The sequence below is a fragment of the Cydia amplana genome, chromosome 2, assembly GCF_948474715.1.
Source record: "Cydia amplana chromosome 2, ilCydAmpl1.1, whole genome shotgun sequence".
In the NCBI taxonomy this organism is placed as follows: Eukaryota; Metazoa; Arthropoda; class Insecta; order Lepidoptera; family Tortricidae; genus Cydia; species Cydia amplana.
This window is the reverse complement of record NC_086070.1, coordinates 20,458,654-20,481,204: the sequence shown is the minus strand read 5'-3', so window position 1 is coordinate 20,481,204 and position 22,551 is coordinate 20,458,654. Positions and strand designations below refer to the sequence as shown.

At 36.0% G+C, this 22,551-nt stretch overlaps 1 protein-coding gene across 1 annotated transcript; it reads right to left on the bottom strand.

Annotated features, from left to right (window-relative positions):
- Positions 1-7,175: 7,175 nt before the first annotated feature.
- Positions 7,176-21,761, bottom strand: LOC134661307 (uncharacterized). Its single transcript, XM_063517314.1, has 5 exons — positions 21,588-21,761; positions 18,578-18,737; positions 12,526-12,699; positions 8,268-8,434; positions 7,176-7,322 (listed from the first exon to the last, which is right to left on the bottom strand). The coding sequence occupies exons 1-5, from the start codon at positions 21,759-21,761 to the stop codon at positions 7,176-7,178; spliced, it is 822 nt and encodes a 273-aa protein (XP_063373384.1).
- Between the last annotated feature and the right edge of the window lie 790 nt (positions 21,762-22,551).

The following is a 22,551-nucleotide window of genomic DNA, read 5'->3' as shown; positions in this document are numbered from 1 at the left end:
CTTGGTGAAAACTAGTTTTAACTAGGGAAAACGGGTTTTCACTAGTTACAATTACTATTATTAACTAACATACAGTAACATACGTGGAAGCGAACAAAACCGTACAATTTAGTGGCGATTGCTATTAGCTAGACATAATGATGTGATACTGCTTATATTGATTATGACAACTTCAATTTACCATGTTTAAGCAAAAGAATACTCTCATTCACCACTAAATTAATAAATTCTAGGAATGTAGCAGTACCGCATCCATCTTTTATATGTGGAGTATCATGCGACGCGTGAGGCTTATTAATAATATTGAAATGGACTGTTTTTGATTAAACTTAAAACATTTCTCTTACTTATTCAGGGTTGTCAATAGGGGGACTATTTGTATCAAAATGGCAAGAGATCCGTCTTGACCGGAGAATGAGATAAGTAAGTTTTTGGCAATAATTTAATTTTTGGTAGGCACCAGTTTTTATCACGGACTGTACTATTCTTTTCACAGGCACCTAACACTCATCGAGACAGTTCTAAGTGGTTCTAAGAGTTCTAACAACCCCAAACAGAATCTGTTGTTGTGTTTCTGCTGTAAAACAATTTATTTAAACCCTTTGTTGATTTAAATGTCGAAATCAACAAAGGGTGAAATTTTGATGTTTCAACGAAATCCTTAAGTATTAGGTAAATATGATTGGAACGCGGTTTCATGTCGATAAATTGATTCGACTCTGAAATTAATGACTTAAAACTTATGATATTAACTTACATACCTACTCATGATTTCATCATGAATCTTCATCTATCACATAATTATCATAATTAATAATTTGGCAACCCTAACTTCAAGTTGCCACTTTTCAAAGCAGCCGCAACTTTGACGACTCTTCGATTGAGTATTTACTTTGTTAAGTGTCACTCCATTTGTTAGGGCTGTGCTAATTGTTTATTCGCTGTGTTCTACCCTGTCCGACCTTCGTCACGAATACCAGCGTTAAAAGTTTTTGGTTCATTTAAAAAAAAAATATTTTGTTACTTCACGTGTTCATCAAATATTAGGTACATAAAACAATGCGATTAGGATTACCTACTGATTAAAGTTGTTATGTTATGGTTTATTGGAATGTAAATCTATATACCACACTCGTGTTACTGCCCTGCCAGGCTTATAATTATGCATAACAACAGTAACGTAAGGGACACCAATTTAATATGGAATAATACGGCAAATAATTGTACCTAAAGTCTATTTTTTTATTCGGTAGACTGAAATGACAGTTAATAGTATGAAATGACATTTCATGTCCATACTATTAACTGTCATTTCAGTCTACGGAATAAAAAATAGACTTTATGTGTTGTTGATTGCCACTTATATAATCCAATGATTGATAAGGTAGTTTAATCTCTTGTATGTGTAAGACTATGAGTAATGCTGACCGAATTCTTGGTCATTTTTAGGGTTCCGTAGCCAAATGGCAAAAAACGGAACCCTTATAGATTCGTCATGTCTGTCTGTCTGTCCGTCTGTCCGTCTGTCTGTCCGTCCGTATGTCACAGCCACTTTTCTCCGAAACTATAAGAACTATACTGTTGAAACTTGGTAAGTAGATGTATTCTGTGAACCGCATTAAGATTTTCACACAAAAATAGAAAAAAAACAATAAATTTTTGGGGTTCCCCATACTTCGAACTGAAACTCAAAAATTTTTTTTTCATCAAACCCATACGTGTGGGGTATCTGGATAGGTCTTCAAAAATGATATTGAGGTTTCTAATATCATTTTTTTCTAAACTGAATAGTTTGCGCGAGAGACACTTCCAAAGTGGTAAAATGTGTGTCCCCCCCCCTGTAACTTCTAAAATAAGAGAATGATAAAACTACAAAAAATATATGATGTACATTACCATGTAAACTTCCACCAAAAATTGGTTTGAACGAGATCTAGTAAGTAGTTTTTTTTTTATACGTCATAAATCGCCTAAATACGGAACCCTTCATGGGCGAGTCCGACTCGCACTTGGCGGCTTTTTTTTTTTTCAAACGACAAATACCTATACTTTAAAATGGTACATTAGTCCTTATATACTAGTCTATTCACAAATATATCATGATCGAAGCTGTATCATCACTTGAAATAAATAAAAGAAACACAAATCTTCTATCATCTATCAATGACACAATGCCCATTTTGATGACGATGCACGATGGTGATGATAAGTTGCTGTTTTAATACAATTTCGTTGAAACTGTCAATTCTATTGCCCTAGCAGTAATTATAATGTCCAGATACGAATCTACGCCGAAGTTAAATTTAATAAGTTATTTTTATGAAAGGAACGTTGAGGCTTCATTAAAAACTTTGTTACAAAGCGCCTATCGCAATAGGCTACTTAGTAAGTTGCCGGTGCAACGATAGGCTTTTCAATTTAAGACGATACTATCTTTACGAGTTGTAATGTAATACCTCAACTTTGTTCTTGATCTTAAATGAATAATAAAATTATACAGGTGACTTCAAACGAACAAGGAATAAGCGATTTAGTTAATATAACAAACATTTATTTAATGTGTAATGTCCTTATTGACGAAACTAGATACTTGTCCCCGCGGTGAGTAGGTATCCATTCGCCAACCAGTCCTACTTAAAGCATGATATAACATACAGCATACGGCGTGATTTTTTCCTAGAGGCGTATTCTAATTGTAATAACAAGTTACGAATTTGACCTGGATTTGTTATAGATATGATCTGTCAGTGTCAAAAATGATATTTCGTCAACCTGAAACATAATACTAACTTTTAACACTGACATATCAACAAATCCAGATCAAAAATATAACCTGATGGTGGTGTTACAATCAGAATACATCTCCTGAACTGTGGCCAGTTGCTTTTCTACCAATTTATTTCTAACGTCAAACGTTAGGAACCTCGCGATACGGAACTCCCTTTTCACTAACTCAATGCACGAACCAAATTACAGAGCAAAGCGATAGCCACCCAAATTAGCAATTTAAAATTTAATTCCCTGCCAACGCGCAACACCTGTAGCGTTTAACTGCCGAAGATAGAACGATCCAAATTGCTAGCATTCGACGTCCTACGATTACAGTTTTACTGCTATATCGTAAAATTCTTTTTAAGGATACGCGAGTTGTCCAGTTGGGTCGTAAAATTTGTAGCAATAATAAAAAGGTCTAATTCGATGTTAAACAAAGTTACGGAGCGAAAGTTGGGACAAACAGGGGCAGTGGTACACCTTAGAGATTGGATACCTTCGTCAGGTATTGCCAATTTTATTTACCAATATAGTAAGTACATTGTCTGAGGATCGATCGCAAGCTGACCCCTACTGATCCTACATTATCGTTCTCCCGGTATTTTCCACGACTCACTTAAAGTGTCTTGGATCCGCTCGGATACCTCATCCCAAGAATTGGCACAGGCACGAGTTTTACGAAGCATCTGCCATCTTTGCAACAAAAAGAACACCAGGCCTTATTTAGAGTTCAGGCCGCGTAGCCAATGTGCCAATCGCTAACGCTCCGTAGCGATCGAAACGCAACTGTCACTGTCGCACTAATATAGAAGAGTGACAGAGAGACACAAAGCGTTTCGTTATCGAAGCGATAGCGATTGTCAGCTTGGCTAGGCCGGCAGTTTCCTCGCGGTATTTTCGTATAGCAAAGATCGTATAAGATGTCATTCATTACCTTACATAATTCATCTCCATGAAAAGTTTTCATACTTGCTATGAAGAATGTTTTGTCTACTTATATTGGTACGAAAAGAATGATCGGATATAAACACTATTCAATCAATAGGTACTGAAAATATGAACAAAACTGGTTTATAGGTCGATCAGTAAAACGACAAAATGTCATGCCACTTTCATTCATGTTTATTCAAAAACTAACCAAAATAAATACCGGATATAATTTAACATGAAACGAGAATATTCCGCATTTTGTGTACGCGTGACGAGTGCCAGCAAAGCGTTTGTTATTCCAATTAAACAAACAATCAAAGCCAAACAACGCGACTCGCATAACAGTTTTTATCATCACACCATAAAAAAAAACATTTTTTTCAATAGGATAGTATTTCAAAACCATTAGAAACAAATAAAGCACAAGTCAAGACCTGTGACCAAACTTTGATAAATCTAAAAGTAGGTAAGCGTAGATTTATTATTTAAAGTTAGGTCAAAAGTCTATTATAATCATGAAAATCATACGGTCGTTTCTAAAATATGAAACTTTTCCACAAAGCCAAATCTAGGACACTCAATTTCCTATGGGAAACGAGATTTGCACAACTTTCACATCCATATTATACGTGGGCTGTACAACTGACTCTAGTCTGACCCCTCGTTACACGGCCGAGAAGCTAAACCGCGTCGATTGCTATATTTCGAGATCTTGTAGTTTTACCCCTTTGGGATGTGATACGCCTTTAATGCTTTCCCATGGTAACCACTTTTGATGGTTTCTAACGTTACCTGTTTCCATTCGGGCCCATGAATTCTGAGTTACAAAACTGTAGTCGTCAACACGTGATGTTACGACAAATTATTATTTTTGTTAACACTTCTGTACAGTATTATGTTACGTCTTCAGCGGTCAATAGGGTATTTGACTGTATTTAAAATAAATTATTTTACACCATGCATGAAATAAAGCACCAGAAGATTAATAGAGAAACGTAGACACAATTTCTATTTTAAAACCCGTATACTTAAAAATGACTTAAAACTATAAAGAGTAGGTTATTTGATTGTGACGTCACACGCTAGTGTTTCATATAAATTCCATAGTAGCAAATCGTTTTGACAGTTCTAAAAAAGAAACTGTTTTGACTAATAGTCAAAATACCCTATTAAGACATGTTAGTAATTTCAGATAACCTATACGGCTACCATCAGTTTGGCACTGACATAACGCCGTCGAGAACGTAATTTACTTTCTATACATCTCGCTCGTACTCGCATATTAGTGCAAACGAGATGTATATAAAGTAAATTACGTTCTCGATAGCGTAAATGTCAGTTTTGACACTGTCAGTGACTCATGGTACGGGCTCTACACCATTTGCAGCATTGGCGCGGGTTCGGCTAGTTCGTGGGCTCGTCGAGAGACTGTATGGTGAAGCGCGACGAGTGCTGCACCTCCACCTCTTGTAGCTCCTCCACCTCAGGGATGCGATATGCCATTAATGCTGACCCATGGTTGCCAATGCCTACGTCTTCGAACGCTACCTGATAGAACGATAAATTGTATCTAGATTAATATCAAAATATAATACAATAATTCTATATCATACATTAAATTGAAAAAGAAAAACAACAAAATCACTGGTTATTAGAAAAACGCGAGACTACTGGTTTCATCTACTTAACGAGGCCGAATAAAAAAACAATCTTCATTCTTGACATGAAGGTAAGTATTAAGTATCGACTTATTTTTACTTGCTTGAAATAGTTCGAATATAAAATAGGCACTGGCATTAAAAGTAGCTAATCGTAGCCGAAACATAATAAAGGGATCTTCCTACTTATTATGTGGTAAGAATATTTACAACTTTTACGAGCATTGTGTGAAACTGAAAACAAATTTAAGGTGTGTCATCAATCATCATACGTCACGCGTCGTTTCCTGTTAAAGAACAACAGGCGTGACTGGTCAATACAATATACCTACTAATATTTACATTATTGAGGCACTCACCTTATCATCTACTTTATAGTCCTTGTAGTATATCTCATGGTATTTGCGAAAACCCATTTCCTCAGCGACCTGGTGCAAACGGCTAGTGGTGAATATGCCGTTGATGGCGGGAATGTGGGCGTTCACGCATAAAGCTATAGCCGCTGTCAGCATCTCTTTCATTAACCCTGAGGGTAAATAAGATGCACAATTTCAAGCCACAAACTATATTTATAGTTTGTGGCTTGAAATTAGTAACTAATTTTAGTTAGTACACTATCCAAGCTCATTTTATCGACTCCACATCCGAGATTAAAGTCTAAATTGCACAGTTCAGTTTTGATTTTAATTTATTAAACAAGTTTCTATCACTGACGGTCTAGCATGAGTTGCGTTCTCGCGCGCGACTCCATACTTGAAGTCGCGCAAGATGTATGGAGTCGCGCGCGAGAAGGCAACTCATGCTAGACCGCCTGATGTAATTGTATAACCTGGAACGTTAAGGTAAACCTACATAAAAGTTCAAGGATGTAGTAAGAGGCAAATTTGTTCTAATATAATTCCCAGGATGTAGGTACCTACTCGTAAGTCGCATGGTATATACTATGTCACTTTCCGAGAATATATCGCTGCCGTTTCTTCGCACAATGAAGTCCACTGTTACAGCAAAAAACAATCTTTACTATAGGTACGAAATATGTGAGGTGTGTACTCTTTAGCATTTTTTATACTATTTAAGTAACCTTTCTAAAGACCGTTTTTCCTATACGTGTACGTTCGTAGGTAGTCCGTTGAACTTTTTACACAGATTTAATATACCAGTCGGTACGGTACCCGCAGCGGGCAGAGTTCTGAGCTCAAACTTGGTTAGTTTGAGCTCACTTTGCAGAGTATTGCGATAGAGATTACTGATATACCTAGTAGCACATATTTACCTAGGTATTATTACAGTCACGCTCACGACCAAAAATCTTCGTGTGGTTTTTGAAGAGCTCTTTAAATAGTAGCTATGTTGTAATCATATTTAATTACACAAACGGGTTTACCGCGATATACCGTTTGTGTACTTAATTAAATATGTGTACAAAACACGAGAGTTTATATAAAGTGTTATAATACTATGTAATCATTATATTATAATCGTACAAAATTCATTTGTTTGACTGACTTCACCAATGAAACTGGCTGTAAATAATGGTTATTTGTGAGATTATTTCACATATTAAAACTTTATTGACCAGTAGACACAGTATCGAAGAACTCGAAAATTAACCAACCTACTGCAGTAGGTAAAATCACTGCACTTTATGTAAAATCGTCATAGCTTATAAAGGTATTATTTGTACCAAATAAATAGTATGTTAAGCATTTGTAAATTTTATCTGACTTAATAGTTCTTTTTTTACAAGGTTTTGAGTAAATAATGTAAAACTAGTCCCAATGTTTCAAAGCATGGTTAGTCTCGACACATATTTGGTCATGAATCGTCTTCTTCTGTTGGTTCGATGACTTGGAATCTGGAAGAGCGCGCCGTCTGCAGCTCGGGTATCTCCTCGACGTCCGGCAGACGGTAGCCCATCAGGGCAGCGCCGTAGTTACCGAGCCCCGTGTCCCAGAACAAGATCTATGAGAAACGAAGGGAAGTTGTAGAGTATTTTTATAAACTGACCAATGATTGACCCCTAAACGTTTAGGGACAAAGGTGCAATTCACTGAGCCATTCATTGCTTAATTAATTAATAAGCTTTTACTATTGTATCAAAGCTATCGTATTTATCAGCGAATACAGAGGACTAGAGCTAATCCTAATGACTAATTATTGCAGTTTGCATTATAATAGAGATTTATTAAGCCTTAATTTTTTTTATTTTTTTTAAATATATAACAATATGTCTACAGTGTGTAAGTCAAATACGGGCAATAAATTAAACCAGATATAGAATTTACCCGTCTTATCATTAATTAAGATGTTTTTTTAAGTTACACTTAATTATGACCCCGTGATAAATTTTTTCCACATGTACCGAGCAGCAATGTACTGTAAACATTAAGAAATAGAAGATGATAATGACATTACGAGATACGAGCTTTTCATAGTAACTGCCAACAAGCGTTGACAGTTACTTTAAAAAGCTCGTATCCCGTAACGTGTGTGGTGTATTACATTGCGGGCCGAATTAATTTGTATGGTTAAAATTTTCAATGCATTTCTAAGTAAAATCTATCTAAATATACTTTTTAGGTCCTATGCTAACCACCGTTTAAATATTCGCCCGTATTGGATTTACAGACTGTATAACTTATTACCTTAACCTATTTTAAATATATGTAGTTTGATTTCATTAGTATCCCTTAAAAAATTAAATCATTCAAGTTTGAATCAAAATTGTAATAGTTACTAATGGATTTCATAATATATGTTACTAGCACCCACATCGTATTCTTATACCACCGGTGTACTAGAGCCTCTATACAAACTTAATGCATCCAATCCTATATGTAAACCTACCTACCGTATGAATGAAAGTATAAATTATTCAATTGTAGGAGAAAATAAATTCAGTCTTACCTCATCATCAATAAGATACCTAACATAATATATTTCATTGAATTTTTGAAAGCCCAGCTTTTCTGCCTCCTTCTGCATGTGTCCGGTTGAAATAATGCCCGTTACAGCTGGTATGAAGCCGCTGGCAGCTAAAGGGAACGTAGCTTTGAGCAGCTCGGCTCCTATACCTGGAAAGGTTTAGGAGCTTAGAGGAATAGGAAGGTAGGAAAGGATAGGAAACAGAAGCAGAGAAAACAAGTTGTCAGAATTTTACATAAGCTCAACATTATCGAGTTAAAGGTACGGGATTAAGTTCAGTTTATTTGTGCGACAATCTTGATATTGGTTAATCGATGTACCTAACTGAAGTTAGAGGCAAACAAACACTATGTGTAATGAAAAGGTCCAATTCTGACGCTCGCTACGCACACGACGCGCAGCAAATAAACTAGAGAGACTCTTTACACTTATCTTCATAGAAACCTGCCGAATCAACAAAATCCACGACAAATAAAACAAAGGCATAATATTATGCTAGTTTTATGGCAGAAAGGGAATCGATGTATGCAAAGAGAGGCAATAGAAATGAATGGTCAAACATAAAGAAGCGTCCAGCAATATTATGATCGCCGAATACAGAGAGGATTGGACTATAAGCTGAGAATTACTATGCACTATAGTGCAAGTTGAGATTTTGACAATGAGAATGTGTTTCATACTAGATTTATATACTTATAACTATAACACTTTAAGCTCTCGCGTTTTGTACACATATTTAATTATACAAACGGGTCTACCGCGATATAATTTCATTATTTTTACCTTTAATTCCGACGTTTCAGCTGAGTTGCACCAGCTGTGGTCACGGAAAGACTGACGTCCCAACAAATGTCAACGGAGATATTAATAAAACACCACTAAACTACCCGAAATTCTCCGTTGACATTTGTTGACAAACACAATAAAATTATATCGCGGTAGACCCGTTTGTGTAATTAAATATGTACTTATAACTAGACAGAAAGATCGCCGCAATGTTTGGTAGACTTTTAGGGCTGATTTAGACGGCGCGCGAACTCGTATGCGATTTTAGTTACATTGCGGAATGTTGGTTACGTCCAATTCAACCGACCAATCAAAACCCGCAATGTAATGAAACTCACATGCGAGTTCTCGCATCGTCTAAATGAGCCCCTATCTTAGATATAAGCCAATTTTGCCGGAAACCATGAAAATTAGGTACTTAACACACCGCTCACCTCGTTTATATTAACGTTTTCGCTTTTATCACCCATTTTTACAATTAGTTTTATTTTTACTCTAATTCTCGTGTATCAAATATATGTACATGCATGAATACCTACTTTAATTGACATGAACCACTCTATTCCTAAGTATAGAAGATGGAAGGCATTCATGACATAATAAGTCACGAGTAAATTTTAAAGCACAAGTTAACAAGTTCAAAGTGTCTTGTAAACAAAATATTCAGTTCAAATGTTCGGCCTAAACTGTACAATAATGATTTTGTTTTTTTATATTTTGATTTTGACATAATGAACATCTTCCCGTACTAGTTTTGAACAATGGCGGACATTTCCGAGCATATTGGAGAAAATCCTAGTTCTACGGACTAGTAGAAGTCTTGGCTACGTGCAACTTATTTATTTTGTTTTAAGTAAAAATACGTAAGTAGGTACTTGAAACAAATTTAATCCGAAAATTAACTTCCTTTTCTTAGTACTTACAAAATATTCGCACAAATACTTTACCAACGTCCTGAGTGTAATGATATATGTACCTACCTTTATTTAGAACTGTAAGGTTATTTTCATTTAGAATACATAACTGTAAGTGATTAATAATCCACCGTCATATTGGCGTATTAATTTAATATTCAAATAATAGTTTGAACAGAAATTGGTCGAATGTAGATCCATTTTCGGCCATGTTAATTTCTGTTGATTGCCCAATTATATTAATTATTTACCTAATGATAATAATAATGCTGATCGCAATATGCAATTTACCTTATCTTAGTTTTGTTAGTGTAGGTATCTATGTAGTAATATCACTATAGAAAATGTTATTAAATACTTAAGTCAAATCGTGTCTCTATGTAGGCATTAATAAATAATTATAAAGTATACCTAATTCAGATTTTCAGATAATCGGTAAATGAATTTATAGAAATAAATTCCATTGGTTTACATCCTGGACATTCGGCCCGATTCGAACAAAGCTTGTACCGATAAAAAAAAAAGTTTATTCAGAGATCTTGCTTACAACTAATTACATATATTCTTCTGCCAAACCACAGAGTATATTGTATGTGTGTCAAAAGTGACACTTCTGCAACCAAAAATGTTACTTTTGACAACTGACAGATCGATTTCGTATCGCTGTGACATCTTATAAGCATATTGTTCGAATTAGTCCGATTGTTTGTTAGCAGGGATGTTGCGAATATCCGCATCCGCAACCGCGGAACTTCCGCATTATTTTCAACATCCGCATCTGCATCCGCATCCGCATAAAATCGATGCGGAGTTTAATGCGGATGCGGATGTGGAACAGGTCAGTACATGAACGTCTTAGTATCGGCGTACTTAAGTGCTAGACTGCTAGGTAATTTATTAATTAGCCAAAAAAAAACTATTAATAATGAACAGTCAAGCGTGAGTGGGACTTAATGTCCTACGAAACCCTTGGAACGCGAGTCCGACTTGCACTTGGCCGATTTTTTAAAATAAAAATGACTAAAATGTAATATTTGACGTTTTTTATGTATCTATCTTGACATTCTTGACATCTGCATCCGCGGATGTGAGCCTTTAAAAATCCGCATCCGCTTCCGCGGCAAAAAATCGGCATCCGCAACATCCCTGTTTGTTAGTATCGTCTGCGAATACTTTCAGCCAGGCTTAGGCATCAATACCATAAATGATGATGAAATAGTCAATCAAATAAATAAATTTATTTGGAAGAAATATTCATCATCATCATCATCATAACTTAACAGCTTTGCTCTTGTCGGTGGAGTAATCGCCAGTCATTCCTTTCTTGTGCCAGTCTTTTAATTTCCTCATACGACGTATCATAAAATAAGGAAGAAATATTATTAAAACATAATATCTCAGTAGGTACGTGAATATTGCAATCTTTTGAGAAATAAAGAGTTTAACCCTTTCATTTCATTGTGTACCTAATCTAACGAGTTACATATGTTTTACACGTTATTATGAGTAAAAACAAACACCATTTCGCTTCGTATGATATTTGTGCAATGGTGTAAATAAAATATTTCATCAGAGGAGTAAATTGGAAACAAGTGATGCGTGCAAAAAGGAAAATCAAACAGAAAATTGGCTGTAAAAATACCTTAAATTATTATACTCTAAATCTTATCGAGGTCTGTCGAGCGAACAGGAGTTAGGTCACGCCTGAAATAAAGAGGCAGTATTTTAAAAAAGAAAATGATTTTTGAAGTAGATTTAGACAAATTGAATTGTTTTTGATAGATTGGCAAATGAAAAGCCCTGTAAGTTTTTTGAAATTATTTTTTTATAATTTACTTTTGGAAAAAAAATGCTGTTTGATTCCCTTGAGTATAAAATTCTTGTGGATCAGACTGCGCGTCAAAAGTATTACCTAATTACTTAACATATACTTAGAGATATGTCTCTATATACAGTAGTAGAACAAACTGTATCAACATTGGTTGTTGGCAACTGACGAAGCCTGCGTTCTCATTAAAATATTATACATCCGCAAAATGTAGAGGATATAATTATATCTATCTTGAAAAGTATTCCAGATGGGTAGATACTTTTAGCGCGTTGTTTTATCTGCTACTATTGATGCTGACTGTAACTTACCTTCATGCATATACCAAACTTTAAATTATGCCAGAATGGCGTTACCGTGTGTTACGAGTGGGTACCCACACCTTGATGTCTTAAATACCGTATACATACGCGGTAAAACGCTTTCGAACCGCCGCCGTGTAATAGGCAAAGCAAACCTTTCTATCCGAGGAACGGTTGGTCGCGCGGAGGCGCGGAGAAAATTTAATTTGTAATAAGATGCCACACAACAGTTTGCTGTCGTGCGTTCTGTGTCTTAAAGTGACGAAAATAATTTTTATCCTAGAATTCATGTACCCAGGCGATTCAATGTGGTCAAGATTAATTAGGTTATTAATCGTCATAAGCAACATATATGCGTCATCTCAAACAAGGATGCGTCGAAAAAATTGACAATAAAAATGCAAACCTACCTCTATGTCGGTATCTGTGCTTCAAAGCCATGATGTACACCTTCAGATATTTTTTAACGCCAAGCTTTTCGAATAAATCTACAGGCTTCTCAACCTCGTTGTAAAACTTCATAACGGTGCTGTAAAGCGGGTTGTATGTTAGCTTCACGCGGCTGAATGTCCGGGAAAATGCATCTGAAAGGAAAAATACAAACATTTATAAAACTGTAGTAATAGTTAGCCTTCAAATACATTTGTGTTTTCGGTCGGCCTGCAGTCAGAACTGTGTGTATACTGTTAGAATTTACCAGGGTTTGGACTGGAGCATGGCAGTTCGAACAATGCAAGAATTTGTGTGCTGCCACCAGGCACGCGGTTGGGGGCAGGCAAGGTTTCAATTTGCTTCCCTTATATTCGTGCGCAATCGATAGAACATGATTATGTTTTCAATAGACCAAACAGTCAATTGCCGCTTGTCTTCACGCGTCACTAGACGGGGGGAAAGAACCATATGAAAAAAAAAACACTTCCTACGCTATTTTGTAGACTATGTAGGTACTACAACTATAACAGTATATTTAAAAAGAATTTTGATTCAGTAAAAATATTGAAAAGCGTAAACAAACTGATTTAACATTTACTTTATTGTCCGCTTTGCGTCTTCACAGAACAGTAAACTTCAATGATTCGGAATAAAATTTAAAACAACCCCCTAAACTCCCAAAGGCCCGTGTAAATATTTCGCTCGTTTCGACAATCGATCGGCAAATCTCACTATTCGGAATCTATTTGCGTACAGTACGGATCCGAGTAAAAACTCGATTTGGGCTGTATCGATGGTAGTAACATTAGGGGAGGATCCCGTGAATGCTTCGAACCTAAATTTTTAGTGCACACCGTAAAAAGAATTCCGATTCAGCTTTAGGATTTGGTTGATGGTCCAATATCAGAGCGATGTTTAAAAAAAAGGTGTGGGCAGATATTTTTAACAGATATTTTACATAGTATCCACTTACTTCTTTTTGGTTTGTTAACTTTAGAACAACCAAACACTGTTTCATTTTTCCTCTGTAGTAAGCCTATGATTTTTAACCCTTCAGTGATAAGGGATTCATTGGCTAATTTCAATTCAACGACGGACAACAATAGGGATGATGACTTAAAAAAATCGGGATGTTAAGTTTAAAATAATTTCAAACCAATTACGAAATGAAGCACTACGAAATTATTAGAAAAACGTAGACCACAGTAGTTTTTTGACACAGTTTCTATTAAATAAAACCGTAAGTAGTATAAAAAGTAGGGCATGATTAGTTGCTGACCAGCGGGCTCAGCACGGATCCATTTTTATCCACTATCACTATGCCCGTCACTTTCGCACTTACCTACTTGTTAGAACGTGACAGGCATGGTGATAAATGATAAAAATGCGACCGTGCTACTAGGGCTGGATAGTATAAATCGGTAAAGACGTGCAGAGGCCAAAAACAAACAAAGTCTATATTATGTACGCGCGTTGGGGCTTTTGTACGAAATCTCACAAGTTTCTTAGCTCGCCTAGATTTCAACACTTAGAACAGCCGATCCCGTACGTAAATTGGATTCCAAGTAGTGCGCTTCGGGTTACGCCGGTAGGGTGCCGTGATGCTCCGTCAATAAGGAGCCGAGAGGTGAGGGAATCCACTTAGGGACCTTGTAATTCTTCTTTAGCGTTATTCGAGATAATTTAGACTTAGGGATTCACCGAGCATTCACGAGTCTTCGCAAATTTAGAAGTTTTTGCGAGGGTGTGGCCGCTGCGATAGAACAGGGGAAATTGCGTGTAACCTTGACACGTTCATCGCTCGACACGCGAGATACGTACGCATTTATTGCGTAATTAAAAGTGAAATGAGTATTTCATATTAACTTTGCGTTAATATGACAAATGTCTTGTTTTCCTAAAAAAAATATTACAATTATTAACAAAAATTTAAAAGCTAAACATTAAAATGTTACTTACTGGAAAATTCATTCCATTAAAAAAACCTAACAAGTAATAAGCCGCTATTATTGGTTATCGTCGTATTTTTAGGGTTCCGTAGCCAAATGGCAAAACACGGAACCCTTATGGATTCGTCATGTCTGTCTGTCTGTCCGTCTGTCCGTCCGTATGTCACAGCCACTTTTTTCCGAAACTATAAGAACTTACTGTTGAAACTTGGTAAGTAGATGTATTCTGTGAACCGCATTAAGATTTTCACACAAAAATAGAAAAAAAAAAACAATAAATTTTGGGGGTTCCCCATACTTAGGACTGAAACTCAAAAATTTTTTTTTTATCAAACCCATACGTGTCTATGGATAGGTCTTCAAAAATGCAGATATTGAGGTTTCTAATATCATTTTTTTCTAAACTGAATAGTTTGCGCGACAGACACTTCCAAATTTGTGCCCCCCCCCCCTCCCTGTAACTTCTAAAATAAGAGAATGATAAAACTAAAAAAAAATTATTACCATTACCATGCAAACTTCCATCGAAAATTGGTTTGAACGAGATCTAGTAAGTAGTTTTTTTTTTAATACGTCATAAATCCCCTAAATACGGAACCCTTCATGGGCGAGTCCGACTCGCACTTGGCCGCTTTTTAGTTTATACTTACCTATATTAATTTATAAATAGCCTACTTATTAATAACAATGGAAACCTAATGCGTATTGGGTCACGATTTCGAGGTATCTATCACGTCATTCACGTCCCAATGGAGCATTTGTGCAGAAAACTCGAGTGAGAGCATGAAAAGGCATAGGCCATTTTATTTCACATACAACAGAATTCTGATAATGAGGGTAATTCCCACCTATTCATAAATATCGCCCTTCCTAATATAAACCAAGTTGCTGAATAATTTACATAAATTTAAAATAATTTCCCAACAATTCATGCGAAATGAAATTTCTTTCAATCGAAAAGTGAATTAAGTCGGGCACATCTGCTGAGCGATCCAATTCGTCTTGAAATATAAATTACTTACTATACTAAAGATGCGTGAAAATGGGATATTAGCCTCGTAACACAGCCTCGTCTCGCTGTTTCTGCCTCAGTTTCTCAATATTGGTGGAGATGGAGGCATTGTTTGTTACGTTATATACCATCTGCGCTGTCTCGTGTTGGGTAAAATTAACGTACTGGAGCCACATAATTACGTAAAACGCAGCCTATAATACTACGTCGCAGAAAGGCAATTGTCAAACAAACGACTCACAAATTATTCCCAAGGGGCCGGTCACGATCCGTCTGGATTTCGCGTATACTCGGCGCTGGGTGAAAAAATAAAGGAAAACTGATAAAGTACGTAATAAATCGTTATCTTACTAAAGTACTTATTCGTATCTAATCTACCCTTTATTATTTACGTATTATAGTTTGGCACACCACACTGCTAATAACCACGATGCAGCAGCACCATATAAGTATATATTTTTTGTCGCAGAATGGAGGTCAGGGCCTGTGCCACGTTCCTTTCCTTGCCTTCCTGTAGGTATATCTGATTTCCAATTGAATCAACCTCTTTTGAAATACGAACCTGACTTCGGACGGGATCCGTATATAAAGTTTCCACTTTTCTTTTGGTTATTTCATTCAACTGCAAATCGTAATTATTGTGGCGTAAAGTTCACTTTATGTATCAAAACGAAAATAATCTAAAAGCTACCGACATTAAAGATATTTCGAATTCTAATACTTTAAAAAAATATAAAATATGTTCCCGTACTCCAGATATTTCCAAATAGATATGTTATCGCGTCTATGTGACGGCATCTAACCAATAAAACTTAAAGCGAAATGTGAAGCTACAGATCCCCTAAGAACTGTTATTGTTAGTCGAGAGTTACGGGATTGAACACCAAACTCTGGAAAAGCATCCTCAGTCCGGGTAGTTGCAGTTAGGGAAAGCTTCTTAACAGTATCCGTCTCTTCGAGGAGTTAGATGCAAATCGTCAGGGCGACCGATTCTGATTTACCGTTTTGTTACCACTTTGATCTCGTTTTGATACGACCTTTAAAGATCGCTCACGCTGATCACGCTTATACGCGCGAGAGAGACCTTATGACATGACGATCTTCAAGGTTCTAAACCAAACAAATTGTTAAATCAGAATCGGACAAATGTCTTCAGAACAAATGTGGCTTCATCCAGAAAGGAAAATCAAACGGAATAGACATCTTCCACCTAACCATAATATTTAAACCTAAGCCATAGGGCAGTATTCAAGTTTTGCCCTAAATGCTGGCACTAATGGGTTAATTTAGACCATGTGGTCGGTGATTCGGTAAACAATGTAATTTTTATTTTTGTTAACCATGGCAATCCACTGACTAATTCATATTTTGTTCCCTTCATTTCAATGTTTCTTGAATATTAAGTTCGTAATATTCGCCTTTCTCCGATGGACAAACTAATAAATCAAAAGGTATGCTTCAGGTAGGTATGCCGAGTTACGCTTCATTCGTACGACAAATGAAAACAAAACTAATTAAAGACGCTTTGTACTCCATTGACGAATTCTTTTTGTAATAAGTATTTAGAATGTTAAATTTAAATGTTATATGGTAAATACAACAAAAAAGTGTAAATGTGTACTGTAAATTTATAAACATGTAAATAATAATTAAAAATGTGGTATACATAAATCATAAATGTCAATAAGCCCATGCGCAGGGCCGGATTTGAACGCCCAAGTTTTCGGCAAAATGATAATTATAATCGGTTTACTGTAAGTAAGTTACTGTAACATATGTTATCTGTAATTGTATAATGACGTATAAAATGTAAATTTTATGAATAAATAATTGAAATTGAATATGAACCGTAATAATTCCTAGTTGGACTACGGAACCTTAAAAAGGGAGAGTCGTGAGAAAATAAGCGATTAAGGGTTGACCTACATCGCACAAAATCCAGCGCATTGTGCGAACAAGCATCTGGCACGAATCGCGATTGATTTATCTGTTCCGAGGCCAGACCTTGTATCCTTAGTGGTTGCACGAGCATGAATCGAGTTCCAGAGCACCTTGACCTCCAGATCCGTAAGAAACATATGTAATGCGAGAAGCGTGAGTGAGTACCCTTAGGGCTCATTTAGACGATGCGAGTTTCATTAAGTACATTGCGGGTTTTGATAGGTCGGTTGAATTGGGCGTAACAAAACAGTCCGCAATGTAACTAAAATCGCATGCGAGTTCGCGCGCCGTCTAAATCAGCCCTTACACTGGTTTGTCGAGTAATCAATTCGCCGGCAATCGCTTGTCGTTGTAATAACAGCTTGGGCGATATTCCCATTGCTTGCTGACCCCAGGTGAGCATTCGACTGAGGGGTTTGCGATCTGAGTACAAAATGTAAGGAAAATTCATAACACTAATTAATCTGGATACGGATTGCAAACTCTAACTGAGGTGAACTAGTAACATGTTAGTTGTACCAGAGGACTGATTCACGTCAATCCTGCAGTTTCATGTTTGCTAACGCTCGCTCTGGTAAATACAGTTGGCTTTGCCGTAGATGGATAAAAAGTTCTAGTTTTCTGGATATAGTAATTATAATATATAGATTTAGACTAACACGATTTTCACTCATAATTTTAAAACTAACACGAACTCAGCCTGCCTGTGACCTGTGACCTGTGACCATGAACGTAACGTCACGTTCAAACCATCAGGCCATAAATAAACGTAAGTTTTACGCGATTAAGTCCCGTGTTAATTTTAAAATTATGATAATTCTAATTCTGAACTCATGAACGTACAACAATAATAAAAAACGCCCAGAAATGGTTAAAATTTGTATGTATGTATGTATAAACTCTTTATTGTACAAAACACAAATATATGGCACAGGATAGGCAATACAAAGGCGAACATATCCCTTTAAGGGATTTCTTCCAGTTTACCTTTGAGTAGATGAGAATTGATGAAGAACGGTAGACAAGTATAGCACTGAGTAGGTACAATAGACTAAAGCTAGAGGAAAATCAATAAAATAATGAAAGAGGGCGAAAATAAATCAAATAAAATGTATATCAGTAACTCACTTTTTTCCTGTATCCGCATGATGAGACAGCCGACGAGTTTCTCGGTGCCCTCCTTCACCGCCGCGATGGACATCTTGTCCTTCATCCATATACGCAAGTTGTGCACGAACTCGTCCACGCCCTCTTTGTCCTCGCTTATTTTTACCGATCTGTACGTCAGCTAAAAGAGGAGGTTACACGATAAGAAAGTTATTATTTTCCGTAAAAAAATCTTAAGCTTAAGCTTCTTGATCTTGTTTTGTTTTGCCTAGACAATAGACATCATTGGTCTGAGCAGATGACGTTATAAGCAGAGATCGGACTTTGCGACATTGCTCGCAATAATGTGGACATGACTCCAAAATTGATTAAATAACTAATAATTTAATTAATTTCTTACCTGAGGTTTAATTTTGATTCCTAATCAATAAAAAACACAAAGATTTCTTATAATGTAAATTTATTAAAGAAATTAATCAGTATGTTTTCCAAATTTTCTGTAGGTACTCATTTTTTTTATATCAATAATATATTTAAGTGCTATTTATTCACGAGGGAACAAAATTAAATCTCAAGTAAAAAAATAATTAAAATAATTAAATGATTAATTATTTAATCAATTTCGGAGTCTTGTCCACATTACTGCGAGCAATGACGCCCATCTGTCCGATCTCTGGTTATAAGAACGAATAGGTACCGTTGTCTGACTAGTCTAACAATACTTTAGTTAGGTAAATAACCATATTATTTTTCAAGACGGTTTAATTTCGTCTTCACTGCTAGGTGAAAATCTGATATTTTGGTTCAGTTATAATAAAATTCGAATTACATGCCGTAAACATCGCATTGTTAAATTAGTTACTCAGCCTACTGAACGTCTCGCCGTCTCCTGTGTTGAAACGTTTTTTCTCGGAAATTATACTTAATAATTTTGAAACTCTTTGATTGAAACTAAATGGCAAATATCCAGAAATTGTAGGTAACTTCGATAGGCTATACTCAGGCGGGTTTTATATTCAATCAGCAGAAGAAGTAGCTAAACAAACGTGGTGATACAAATGATTTTTAGGGGCAGCCGATTGGTGAGAAAAAGGTACCTTTGGCGAGTAGACTTTGACTAATTTAATAATATTCAATTCTTAACCTTATATCTTCTGACATTTTCCATAACATCTGTCATATTTAATTGCATTACAGTTTTGTAAGAAGTCAAGACACTGAATATTATAAATTTACAGTTATATATTATAATTTATAATATATAACTGTATCCACAAAAATGACGAACGCACATTAAATTTCTTCATTCATGTACGGAAACGCAATTTTGGTAAATTAATCTAATTACCCGAGTGAAACGAAACTGGGGGAATTGGAAGCGAATTGAAAAGCTATGTCTCTTGGATAAACTCCAAAAGAGGTTTATTAAAAAAAGAATCCCAAAGAATCCTTGAGTGCTCTAGAGTGGGGCGCGGGCCTCTTGCAGCGGATCTTGAGAAAACATCTATCCCACCAAAAACATTTTCATGTAAAATGTTGCCAAGACGAAACCATAAGGCTCGCACTGACAAAAAGTTATCAGATCTCTTGTAGAGCCAAGCTTCTAACTCTACAAGCCCTAACTTCACAAACTCTACACCTTAGTCAAAATATGTGGCTTGACCGTTTCGCTACTGTCACATGGACGTAAGGTGAAAAATGTATTCACTATTCATTATTTTTTTATAATACAATAGTTCTTGGAGTAACGACTTCATTTACAAAAGATGGACTTACTGCTAAAGAGCTTTTTCTGTCAGAATCTTTGAACTAAGTCTATAAAATAAATAGGTAACATTAGAAGTATTCTGCGTTGGTGTTTTTATTTGTATACTATTAAATTTTTGGGTAGGCAGAAATACCTATACCTAAATTACTCAAAAAAAACAAAACTAAAAAACCGCTAACAGTAGACCCGTGAACTGCAGCTCAACGCGATTGCTTTCCGGTCAGTTTCCCGCCGCGCAAAATATCTTAATTAACTAAATTAAAATTTAAAAATTCATCTTCCCTCTCTGTCAGTTTGCTAATTAAGTGCTCAATGTCTGAAGCAGATGCAAGACTTTTTGTGCTCGTGAAACGAGAGGGAAATGCAAATTCTTTGTTCCTTTGAAGCTTGTGTCTAGCTAGCGCATAGCATGAGATGCTTATATAAAAAACTCAAAGAAAATTAAGATCAATAAGGGGTCAGTAAGGGTTGGTATTTAATATGTTTTTCGTGGTTTATTGATTGGCTTTGCTGTTGTAATTGTAGCACCGACCGCTCACAATCACTCTGCTTAGCCTTAAGATTGACTGGTAGAGAATGCCTTATGCCATTAAGTCCGCCTTTTGTACTATAAGGTTTTTCTTTTGTGCAATAAAGATTAAATAAATAAATACTGTTTTTTAAACGATTACAAATTAGACCACTGATCCATAAAGTGTAAGTGTACATATGTATAAATTCGAATTTAAACTATCGTTAGACATTAAACATTAAGCTAATTAATAATTAGGAGACCTAGGCTCTCCGAAACATGTAGCGCGAGTGACAAAAAACAAAACTCACGTTAAACCGTGAAATTCGCTAAATGTTTGTATAATAAGTAACTATAACTTGTCTGAAGACCACAAAATGGAGCAAATTAAGTGGGGACCATACCCACACGGTGCGTCACTAGTCACTACTACTACTGTACCTACGTGATTGTCGTGGTAGTTCTATATTTAATGTGGCGGAATCTTATACCTTTAAATGAGCAATTCTTGTAGGTATACCTACATATTAATTTACAATATATATATTTTTTGGGGATGTCGAAAACGGCTCTAACGATTTCGATGAAATTTGCTATATTGGGGGTTCTCGGGGGCGAAAAATCTGTCTAGCTAGGTCTTCATCTCTGGAAAAACGCGCATTTTTTAGTTTTTATATGTTTTCCGAGCAAAGCTCGGTCTCCCAGATATTTATTATTATATGTATTCATTAAATTATGATAAGATAACTTACTTCTTCGGACAAGTAATGTTTCTTCAACAACCTCACAGCGTCCTCGTAGTATTTGTCCTGGAGATCTTCGAACCGGACGCCGCACGGCACGCGGCCCCATATGGACGGGGCTCTGATACGGTCCTCCAGAACCTTCATCTTGGCCAGGATCTCGGCTTCTGTCATCTTCGCCATGGTTAAAGCTAGGGACAAGTATATTAAAAAATTCAAGCTCTAAAACCCTGTGAAGACGAGAAAATTCTTAAGATCATAGAAATAAGAATCGTGTGATAACTTTTCCATGTCATTTTTGTTATAAATAAAAGAGTGCAATCGTATTTTGCGGTTTTTAAAAGCATCACACAAGGTTTGTGACAGATATATGTGTAGATAACATAACTTTAAATGAAAATGTTAACTGAAGCGTTTCGACCCCAACCCGCATTTTTTTACTATAATGGAAATGGAACAAGCGAAAGAAAAGTAGGTACCTACAAACACCTGACACTCTTAAGCTCACCCCACCGATATCAAATTGAAACTTAATCCAAGGCAATTCTTAATCCTAATTTAAGCTGTAGCAAAATGCCGAGGCAATCCTAGGAAGATGATGACTCAATTTAACATCGTACTTATGGGATCGCGTTTTCCTTAGACGGATATTAAAACAGATATAAATAGCAGAAGAGCCTTACTCAATAGAACTGGGTTAAGAATTTCGAATAAGAGTATAGGATATTGTTGTATTGTTGTATGTAACACAACATTTACAAAATCATGGCTCAAGTGATTTACTAATAGCAGTGCTTGGTTGATCGGTGCAACAAGCTATGGAACTAAACGGGTAGGTACCTAACCGGACATATTCAGGATTAATTAAATGAGGAAAACTGTTAATTATTAATTATTCAAGTAAGATGAATAATTAATAATTAATTTCAATAAGACACTTTCACCTACCCCACTTTAAATGATGATTACTGGC

Coding starts and splice junctions, on each gene's coding strand:
- LOC134661307 (XM_063517314.1), bottom strand. CDS start 21,761: ATGGCGAAGATGACAGAAGCCGAGATCCTGGCCAAGATGAAGGTTCTG. Junction 8,435..12,525: donor GCACAGATACCGACATAGAG/GTAGGTTTGCAT, acceptor AAACCTTTCCAG/GTATAGGAGCCGAGCTGCTC. Junction 7,323..8,267: donor GGTATCTTATTGATGATGAG/GTAAGACTGAAT, acceptor CGTTTCTCATAG/ATCTTGTTCTGGGACACGGG.